Source organism: Prosopis cineraria, unplaced genomic scaffold (assembly GCF_029017545.1).
Source record: "Prosopis cineraria cultivar Desert tree isolate PC_DT_omini unplaced genomic scaffold, ASM2901754v1 PC3, whole genome shotgun sequence".
Taxonomy (NCBI): Eukaryota; Viridiplantae; Streptophyta; class Magnoliopsida; order Fabales; family Fabaceae; genus Prosopis; species Prosopis cineraria.
The window spans coordinates 9125676-9137229 of NW_026555334.1; the positions used below are offsets into that span (position 1 = coordinate 9125676).

An 11554-nucleotide genomic window follows, 5' to 3' on the forward strand; every position below is an offset into this window, starting at 1 on the left:
ATTTTATTCCAAAATGGATTCATACTCTTAATATGTGAATACTAAGAACAATGCTCTAAAAAATTATAAGGAGTGAAATAGATTATGTATTTTTACCCAAAAAAAGAAGATTATGTATTTAATATGCATTTTAATAATTTTTTAAAGATGATTTTAATGGTTTCTAAGTTAATATACCAATAAATTTATTAAAATTAGAAAATAGAGAGGCATAACAATAAAAAGTGAAAAATTTATAATAATATCAAAATAAATATATATTTTGTTACCAAAAACATGTATGTTAATTAGAAGTAATTAAAAAATAGGCATTAGTTGTCAGAAAAATATTTCTTCAGAAAGGTTCATTAGCTATAAATAGCATAATTTGGCTTAGATTAATTATTAAATACAAAGACTCACATTTTAGTTATACAAAAGTATACTGAATAGATACTTTTATTTTATTAATTGACTTTCATGCTAAATTTGGAAATATCCAATACAAAGCCTTGCATTTATTCCCACTTTGTGAAGGCTTTTGTCACAAATTTTGGTCCCATACATTATTCAACAACAAATAGACATTCCACAACATAGACATACTTTATTTCATGTTGGAAACTAATTTTGATGGTTTTCAAGGTCAAACCAAACACCCAAATAAAATGAAATAGTAAGAGAGAACTGAAAATGAAAAACAAAAAAGAAACTAAAGTTAAAGCAAGCAAATTCACAAATTTATGAAAAAATATTTCTTAAAGAGATACAAAAGTAGAAGAATACCTACTAAAACCAACTTCAAGAGGAGTAAACTCTATCTTGTTCAAGTCCTTAGTTATAGACATGATTAAGCTTCTGTAGTTAATTGTAATTTTCTTCAAAGTCATTCACAGTTTGGCTTGTTTCATAATTTCCTTGATTCATTTATCCTATATATATGCGCGCGCACGCGCTCTAAATCTCATATAGAATATTCACACCACTCACTTGAAGTTGAAGGCTGCAACTATAGGCTTCACCTTCTCAATGCTCTTGACGATAACTATAAACAGACTTCTGTACAGAATTGCCATTCCTACCAGGATTAAAAGATCGATCCACTTTGAGTTCTCAACGTCGATCTGCCAAGAATTTCTCAGCATTTCTTCCCCACTAATGATCCTAGGCCTCCCCTCTTCACTGATACTAAATGTCAGGCCCTCAAACTCGTTCTTGAACAATCCATGGTAAGCATACCTGTGAATGGAAATGTAGTAACAAGGATACCTCCATAAGAACCTTGGAAGTTCTGAAGGAAGGCGATAGAATCCGCCATTTAACATCATTACTCCCAGAACTCCAGCTCCAGCGATCATCCCCATCAAGAAGTTTGGAAGCATGCTTGCAACAATCATCATGAAGCTCTCAACCAGCATGACTGAGATGAAAAGCACAGAAGCGAAGTACAGAAAATGTTGACCACCTTGATGAAGTCCGGTTAGGTAATAAACTATTGCTCCTGGAATCAGTGACATCAATAACAAGAACGGAATACAAGAGAATGTGTGTCCAATGGTGTATGCAGCAACACCATAATGCCCATTTAGTCTCTCTCTTTCAAACACCTAAAAATTATCAGTATTGACAGACTTGAGATATATATACAAGAGCTTTATTTCAATCCAAACAGAGAAGTTGCTTGCACTTAAAGAAAGCTGAAACAAATAAATTTCCTTCATGGTGGGGAAAATAAATTATGCCAATGTGAATGGGAAGATCATATATATATTTATATATATGTTTGTACCTTCATGTCAACCACAAGGGAAGAGAATCCACAAATGGTTATGAAACTCAGGAATGTGGCCACAAACATGAGCAGTGAGCCTCTTATCTGAAACCATCAAAGGATTAGGTTTTAAATTTGTCTCTAGTTGCAACTATAGATACATTATCCAGAACTCCAACTTGTCTAAATCCATCCATACTCTTCATCACTCTCTCTCTCTCTCTCTCTCTCTATATATATATATATATCTTTTATTACCTGAACTGATTCGCTTGAGCCTATATTGTAGAAGATAGTGCCTAGAGTTATAGCCAATCCACCATGGACAAGTAGACGTAACCAGTAGTAGCCTACGTCGCGATACATATTCACAAATGATCTTCTTGTAAGAATGATGCACTGCTTGAGGAATGAAGCATGCCTTTTCAGCTCCATTGCACCAGAATTCTGCAGGCATTAGGCTAGGTCATTGGAGTTCTTTTGTTGGTGATTGATCATAACAACATATATGAGTACATCTTTTAAATGTCTATCACATGTTTTGGGGTTCACACTGTGAAGATAAAAGTGCACTTACCCTTGATCTTATTTTAACTACTTCTGTTTGAACTTGGTGACTGATTGCAGATGACTCGTATGATTTCACAAGAATATTAACTGTTTCTTCTGTGGTTAGTCCTTCTGATAATCCTTGCTCAGGGTCCTCCTGGGAATAAAAGGACACTTTAGTCACATTTCAATGCATATCAGTTGCTCAAAGCTAAGTAAATTGATGGAAATGCAACGAGTATCAAAATGTAGAAAAACCCTTCAAAATCTGTCATATAGGTCCTAGTCTCAATCTACTTTTCTTTCTTTTTCTGCAGATTTCTACTGCAACAAGAGAGAATCCTCAAGCTCATGCTAGATCAAGTAATACAAAAAATTAATAATGTTTTAACTGTTAAAGGATGAATCTGGAATGATCACTTTCTCTGTGGAAGCACATTACCTTTGGAACAGATAGGTTCCAAAGACCTCCTGAACTGTAATGCCAAAGAAAGAAAGAAAAATAAAAAGAACGAGAATATTACAAACTATATTTACCATCTCAAAATCATTGTTGATGGTCTTTACAAAATGATCAGAGGGGTTCCTGAGAGTTGGGCAGGGAAAACCATTTGATGCAAAAAACTGTAAACAGACAAAAGACTAAATGATTTTGGGATTCAAGCTCAAGAATCAGATAACATATGAACACTTCCTAAAACTGAAAATTTCCCTGAAAGAAAAATCCAACCTCATTAGCAGCAGAAGCGGGGCCAAAGTACACTGCTTGACCAGAAGACAGAAGACAAAGGTCGTGAAAAAGCTGGAAAACCTCACTACTCGGCTGATGTATTGCTGCAATAATAGTCCTCTGAACTCCATCCTTCTCATTCAAGCTTGCAATTCTACTCATGACGTAGTAAGAAGCTGCACTATCAAGGCCACTGGTTGGTTCATCAAGGAATAAAAGGCTAGGGCGTGTGAGAATCTCAATGCACATGCTAACCCTCCTCTTTTGGCCTCCACTGATTCCTTTAGAACCTCCACACCCTCCAATCCTTGTGTTAATGACGTCTTGCAGACCCATTTCCCTGATTGAGAAGTCCGCTCTCTCCTTCTTCTCTGACTTCGTCATTGAATCCGGAAGTTGCAGCTGAGCTGAGTAGTGCACTGCTTCTCCCACCGTAAGGGTCGTCAATATTGAATCGTCTTGCGTCAGATATGCCTGAAAGAGAGACTCTTTTGTATGTCAGTTGATCTGACTTGCATGCAATGGCTCTATTATTTTCAGAATATATTTATTGTTTTTGAAAGATTACAACTAAACAACTAATCTAACTTGGCATATTGTTATTTTACTTAATTAAAAGAAGTAAAGGGTATTTTTTCATACTGATGTTCCATAGGCTAGTGCTTTTTTGTGGCCATTGATAAGGATATCTCCTGTCTGCTTTGCCTTTGCACACAACCTCCCTGCATTATGATATTTTATGATGTAATGTATATGTTGGATTTTCCTGTCTGTAGCATACACAATTTTGAAAACAAAATCTATCCTATTTCCATATATGATATAAAATCTACATGAAGCTGCACTATTTACAAGTCATAAATGATAAGCCCAAATTATTCTTAATTAAATGAGAATTCTTTAGCCAAATTCTCACTAATTATGGAAAAATTATGATTAGATCATTGGCATACTTTCACATGTTTTAGTATTCTGTGCTTCTGCTTGGATTTTCAAGCAAATAAAGAAAGAATTCGGCCTAAATGGGAAGTCCTCGGTCCTCACCAACTCACGGGCCCATAGACCAGAAAACGAGGCCCAGATTTCATCCGTTTGCGGATGAAGTAAACAGAATTTGATCCGACGCCGATCGGCATAGGAACGAAAAGGAGATGCTCTTTGTCAGTGTCCGCCACCTCTGTCAGTATCCGAGGCGGATGAAATCAACAGACAATTCATTCGCCCGCGGATGAAGAAAATCCTAAAAGAAAGGAAGCTTCTGTCATTATCCAGAGGCGGACAAAGCCACATCAAATCTTGTCCGCTGCCGAACAAAACCAAGCCACGACATTGGACCGTCTGCGGAGTCAGAAACGGAAGAAAGGAATTCGATGTTCGTCGACGGGCGGACAAATTCATCCTCCGGCAGAAGAAGTAACAGCACAAGATTTTCACTACAAAAAGTAGGGGGTAACAAAAGTAACAACATTTAAATCTTGAAGGAAAGAGACATGCCCTATCCAGGATCCATGCCCAATCCAGCATTCAAGACTCTACAGCCCCGAGCTTATTCCAGAGCTACAAAGCACGGATACTTAAAAAGAATAGACGTATCCGCATCTGATACCCATCGGATACGATATTGTCTCGAGTTATAACATTTGTAATATAATATTTTTTTAATAATTTTTTACTATATCATTTTAAAATTTAAAAAAAATACTTAATATTTTAATTGATTGTTATAAATATTTTTATATTATTTTAAAATTTTTATTTAAAAAATCAAAATACATATATTTATATTATAACATATTAAAATATATATTATAAATATTTTTATTTATTTTTTTATTATATTAAAAAATAAAGGAGATATTCAGAATTGTACTAACTATAGAGGGATTAAACTCATGAGCCACACCATAAAATTGTGGGAGAAAGTAATTGAGCATAGATTGAGATTGGAAACAAGTATTTTTGAGAATCTGTTTGGTTTTATGCCAGGTAGATCAACTACAGAAGCGATTTATCTATTAAGGGGATTAATGAAAAAGTATCGTTGTAAAAATAAAGATTTACACATGGTTTTTATTGATTTGAAAAAAGCTTATGACCGTATACCAAGAGAAGTGCTTTGAAAGCGTTGGAAAATAAGGGAGTACAGATTGTTTATATTAAAGCCATACAAGATATGTATGAGGGGATAAAAACTAGTATAAGAACGCCTAGTGGTCAAACAAAAAGATTTTCCTATAAAGATTGGACTTCATCAAGGATCATCTCTGAGTCCTTATCTGTTCAACTTGATCCTAAATGTTTTGACGGAACATATTCAAGGAGAAATTCTCAAATGTATGCTCTTTGCAGATGATATAGTTCTTATAGTAGAGACAAGAGAAGAGGTTAATTGCAAACTTGAGTTATGGAGGAGGACATTGGAGTCGAAAGATTTTCGTTTGAATAGGAGTAAGATAGAATATTTATATTGTAAATTTAGTAAGAGACTATTTGACAATAATTTGAAAGTAAAATTGGGAGATCAAATTATACCTCAAGTGAAAAAGTTTAGATATTTGGGAGCTATTATTCAAAATGATGGCGAAATCAGTGAAAATATTTCACATAGGATTCAAGCGGGGTGGTTTAATTGGAGAAAAGCTAAAGGAGTTATTTGCGACCGTAAGGTACCTAATAAACTTAAAAGAAAGTTTTATCGCACTGCTATCAGACCGGTAATGTTATATAGTAGTGAATGCTGGGCTCTAACGGGACAACAAGAGCATAAAGTTGGAGTAGCAGAGATGAGAATGTTATGATGGATGTGCAGACATACATGTAAAGATAAAATTCAAATGAGCACATACGCGAAAAAGTGAGGGTAGCACCTATTGAGAAAAAATGGTAGAAAATCGGTTGAGATGGTTTGGGCATGTACAAAGAAGACCAAGAGAGGCACTAGTGAGAAGAGTGGAACATATAACTTTGAGTCCGATTAAGAGAGGTAGAGGAAGGCCTAAGAGAACACTTTTAGAAGTTGTTGAACGCAATCTCTTAATTAATAATATTCTAAAAGCTTGATAAATGATCGAGCACAATGGCGTCTTGCAATTCATGTAGTCGACCCCACCTAGTGGGATAAAGGCTTGTTGTTGTTGTTGTTGTATTATAAATATTTTTATACCTATCATGTTATACTATATTGAATATTTATACTCATATATATACAACCTAGCTGTAGAGTTTGAGAGTGTTCACTATTGATCTATAGCGGAGGAACGTGCAATTGATCAATGAGGGTGTTAATTGTTGTTCCACTCTGTCTCATGATTTGGGATTCTAGCATTGTTATCATGTTTTTTTTTCTTTAGGGGGGGTTAGCTATGCTGTTTAGGAATGTTCACGAGACGGAATGAAACTGAAACACTTTTGTCTTGTGTCTTATATCCAAAAAAAAGATTAGGATTGGATTTTTATCTTATGTCATGTCCCATTATGAAAGTCATCCCGTCAAGTTAGGAATCAAGACTAGATTGGGACAAGATTGGGATATCTTATCATCTTAATAAATCGAATAATGTTGAAAAAAAATATGGATAATAACATCCATTAAAATTTAAATCATATGATTTATTAAGTTTAAAATCAAAATAACACAAGTATATAAATCACAATAATTTAAAATCAATTATTAAACTGCATCAATCATAACTACAAATATATAACACATTATGATAATAATTATAAGTAATCTTAAGCTACAAGAGCATCAACAACAAATAAGCGAAGCACAATATTAAATCATTATTATTTTACTTTAGTTGATATATACTAAGCTAATTACTCTTTTAAAAATAAAGTAAAATATATTATATAAATAAATGTTATTAAATAAATGGATATAAGAATAAATTATATTAATATAATTAATATATTATAAAGAAAGATATTGCCCTATTTATCATATATCATTAAAATTATCAATATAAAAAACTTTTAGTTTTAAATAAAAATTGTACATATTGAACTTGTAATTGACAAAATTAATATATTTACTATACATTTTTAAAATAAAAAAATAATATATATGATGGTAATCCCGTGTCTCGTTCTATCCCAAATTCCTTTCTTATCCTGGTTTGCAAAGTCTTGTCTCAATTATTTTCGAGTTGGGATAAGACTTGTCCCAATATGATCAAGACGAAATCGGGTCAATTAAGACGTTTATAAGGTGAACACTCCATGATGTTGTTGTACACTAAAAGTTCAAAATCTGGATCTCAATTCATCAAACAAATTTCTCTTTTACTAGATTCAATCATCATAAGTCATGTTTTGCTTTTATTGTTGATTTCCATTCTCTCATTCTCCTCTCTCCTTTCTTTTTGGCAATAAAGCATCTAGGATTTGTTTAGATAAAATCAGGTAAGCTCTACCATTAAACTATTGTGTTTTTAAGATTCAAATTCAAGATCTCTAATTGAGATAATATAACTCTCATTTTCATCTTCTTATTTCATTCTCACCACTAGATTAAAAATTAAACAGCTAAGAATTTATATTTTATAAAATTATTATAATAAATCATATATATATATATATATAGTTAAAATCTTATCTACACAGATCACAACTATAGACTATAATTAAATTAAATAAATAAATTTAACCAAATTTCAATCCATGAATTTTTAATCCAAAAAACATGGATGGGATGGGATAAGGAGAAGGAAGAATTATATTTAAAAATCTCTCAAAAAAATTATTCACAAATAAAAATAAATAACATGTCGCCATTCAAGGAAAAAAAGTTTCCATTACTATTTGAACAACAAATAATTTTATATAAATCCTTGTTTATGAATAAATTTCTTAAAATGTCTTTGGATGTAATTCTTCCTAAGGAGAATAAAAGAAGTAGTTTGGAATTGATCCACGTTGAACTTGAATTTTATTTATATATTTGATTTTATTTTTTAATTATATATATCTCCTGTAAACTTACTCACAGACATGAATTATCAAACATTTTTTAATGTCAAATGAAAAAAGTGTAATAGATGAAATTGCCCTCCCTCAAATACAACTAATTACCCAATTGGATATTTTGATAGATGAGTTGCAATTACAGAACAGCTAAGTTTTAAACTTTAAAGATTAATTGTAAATTTCATTAAAACACTTTTTCAATATAATATCAGCTAAATTTATAAATCATGTGAACTTTATTTTGGCCAAAAATAAAAATTCATGTGAACTTTATAACTCAAATTATTGAACTATAAAAATTCACATGTACATAATAAAAAAAATATTTTCATCCATTATTTTTACTAACTTGAGGAACTCACTAATTTCCAAACAAATGTTCTAGTTGACAACATCACAACATTTGACATTTTATATATGGAAGAATGGATCAAGGGTCAACATAACAAGTAGGGGTGAGCATTCGATTGGTTTAGTCTCAATTTCTCTAAAACCAATTGACCAAATTATATAAAAAATTTGAATCAAATCAAATCAAAATACATAACTAAACCAAATTTTAATGATTTGATTCAATCAATCTATTCAATTCATGGGTTTTATTTGGGTATATGAAGTTTAATTGTTCATATATTCTTCTATCCAATTTTTTCCCTTGATGTTGAAGGCCCAACAAAAAAAATAGCAATCTTATATCATAATTTATAAAAAAATTAATAAAATTCAGTACTATTGCACTAAAAACTAAATTATAGAAATAAAAAATTAAAACATCACGTTGAACAAAAAAAAATACTACTACTATAAGTAATAGAAAGATGTTTCTTACTCACCTATATGAGAATTTATTCATATTTTTAAAAATATGAAAAGAAAAATATTGATAATTCGGCCGATTTGGTTTTTTGATTCTAAAATTCTCAGACCAAATCAAATCAATCAACCAAAATTTTTCTTAAAAGAAAATCAAATCGAATTGAAAAACTAAATAGACTAAATCAAATAGATAAAATTTAATTCGATTTGATTTTGTCCACCCTAATGACAAGACAAGGCTTACAGACCTCAAATCAGATGTGCAAAATATGGCTAATTCCAGTCAAGGAAAATTCTAACTTGTACTAACAATCAATAATAATTAAGAATAAATTAAATTAAACTAATTTTAATTATGCATATATAAGTCACTTAAAAATAAATATTTTTAAAACATAACTTTGAGTCCCTACACTTTGTTTATGTTTTGCTATAAATTCTTACATTTGTTTTTTGATGTTTTAAGTCCTTAAAGTGTAAGGACTTTAGAGAGGACTCAAGACACTGAAAAAATAAAAATGTAGGAACTTAGAGCATACAAAAAAAGTACAAAAATTTATAGCAAAACGCGAGCAAAGTATAAAGATTTAAAATTATGTTTTTTTATTTTTAAATAAAGTTTAATTTTATATTATATCTATATATTTTCTAGATCTTCTTTGTAGACTTCCCTAAATCATACTTCGCTTTTATGAAAATGCCCAAATTTAATATTGATTAATTGTGAGTTTATAAATTCAATTTACATAATATTTACTGTGTGGAGTTGCATGTTTTACTGCTTCAAAAGAAATGGATTTGGATTTTCTTGATATTCTTTTCTAATACATATCTTCATATCCGATCTTATCTTATCTATCAATTTAATCATTCATTTGATTTAATGGTCATTTATTTATTATCGTTACTTCAATATTTTTAAAAAAGAGATCTTCATGCTTCTTTATGATAGTAATTAATTAAATGAATAATATATTTAATTTAATGCCTTAATAAACCATCTTTACACCATTAAATCAAATCAATAATTAAACGGATGAATGAAATTAAGTATAAAGAGAGGTATTAAGAGAGAATTAATATGGAAAGGATCCAATTTTTTTTTAGAAAAAAAACAGAGAGTAAATTGTGTGCAGCTATATATCCATATCTACTTCTCTTCCATCCTTAAAATGGATATAGAATTATCTACTTGATAGTTATGTTTAAATAACACAAAAAGAAGAAATATAATTTCTTAGAACTAATTAGAATACAACAAATGAAAGAGATTGGATCAAACCAAGAACTAGAGAGAGGCGTAGATGCCTAGCTATGAAATCCCCTCATATGTATTTTTCAGAGATGGGCAAGGGTTATTTAATTAGATTATCGAGTTAAAATTTTGACAGCTTACTATAAAATATCCATCATCTACATATTATTAGGTTTAAATTACATTAAAAAAAAAGAACTACAATTTATTTGCAATAAGAGATCAAGATCCAAATAGTCTCTCAAGCATTATCGCTTCCATGCGAGGATGTAACATAAAATTAGAGTCTATGTGTACTTAGAAACCCATTAGTTTTGGTTCATTTAAAACTGTTTTATGTTTTTTAGTTTGAAATGGAAAGGTCCAAATAATTATATCTAAACAACCAAATGACCCCAAAAATTAATATGCAAGTGGAGCAATTATTGCAAGCGGTGTAGGAAGTTATATGTAATGAATGATACTATTGAGAATTGGGCCAACTTGATTAATTGAGTCGATAAACTATTAAATTAATGTTTTAACTGATTTAATAAAATACTTTATTCATGACCGGTTTGATTATGGTTTTACTATATACAATCCTTACCATTAGACCTCAAACTAGTACATTGATAGATTCAATTTAATGACCAACATAGCATGAAAATCCAGGTTAATCATCCCAATTAAAATGGTAAATCGTTAAACTAACATCTTGATTGGTTTAATAAAATACTTTGTTTATAACAAGTTTTGATCATTAGTTTTTGAATTAGTGCTTTTACCGGATCCATTTTGAGCACTTGATGCTGATCCTAGTAACTTGGAATGAGCATACCTGCTAAGGCATCAAGGAAGGTGGATTTGCCACAACCAGAAGGACCCATTATGGCTAAGAGCTGTCCTGGCTTGGCATAACCAGTGAGGCCTTGAAGGATTGGCTTCGACTTGTCTTTTCCATTTGACACTGTCACGCTCAGATCCTCCCATGTCAGCCAGATACCTTCTTCTTCTTCTGCTACTGCTATCTCTGTTCTCTCTTCCATTTCCAGGCTCACAATTTGCCCTCGTCTTGAGGACCCATGGTGGTCGGGTTTCAGAAAGCAACTCATCATGAGCTTCTGTATAATAATTTCTTCGTCTGTGTGTTTTTGCTTAGGAAGAAGAAGAGGAGATGTATAGAATGCTTCAAGTTCTGAACTAATCGCCTTACATATATAAGTGCCTTTGGCGGTTCCTTGTTCACGCATGGGTGCAGTTAATGTAGTATTCTGCGTTGACCATATTGGTTTTATAATTTTACTCCAGGGCAGATATTAAATTAATTTTGATCTTATTTACATGACATTTCATTATTTTTTATGTTCATTACATTTCTATCCTTTTAAATATTAGAAAAAATTATTAAAAATAATTCTTTTTTTATTAAGGGTAAAGGTAGATCAAACTTATTAAATTTTAAGATAAGGTTAATAAAATTTATGATTGTTTTTTTAACTGATAA

General features: G+C 31.1%; 1 protein-coding gene across 2 annotated transcripts; it reads right to left on the reverse strand.

Annotated features, from left to right (window-relative positions):
- Positions 1-697: 697 nt before the first annotated feature.
- LOC129304976 (ABC transporter G family member 1-like) lies at positions 698-11218 on the reverse strand. Of its 2 annotated transcripts, XM_054944847.1 has the most exons (8): positions 10889-11218; positions 3672-3751; positions 3030-3503; positions 2837-2923; positions 2328-2456; positions 2009-2197; positions 1769-1855; positions 698-1586 (listed from the first exon to the last, which is right to left on the reverse strand). In XM_054944847.1, the coding sequence occupies exons 1-8, from the start codon at positions 11163-11165 to the stop codon at positions 966-968; spliced, it is 1944 nt and encodes a 647-aa protein (XP_054800822.1). In that variant the 5' UTR covers positions 11166-11218; the 3' UTR covers positions 698-965. The 2 variants fall into 2 exon arrangements, with proteins under 2 accessions (XP_054800822.1, XP_054800823.1); XM_054944848.1 differs by lacking the exon at positions 2837-2923.
- Positions 11219-11554: the final 336 nt, after the last annotated feature.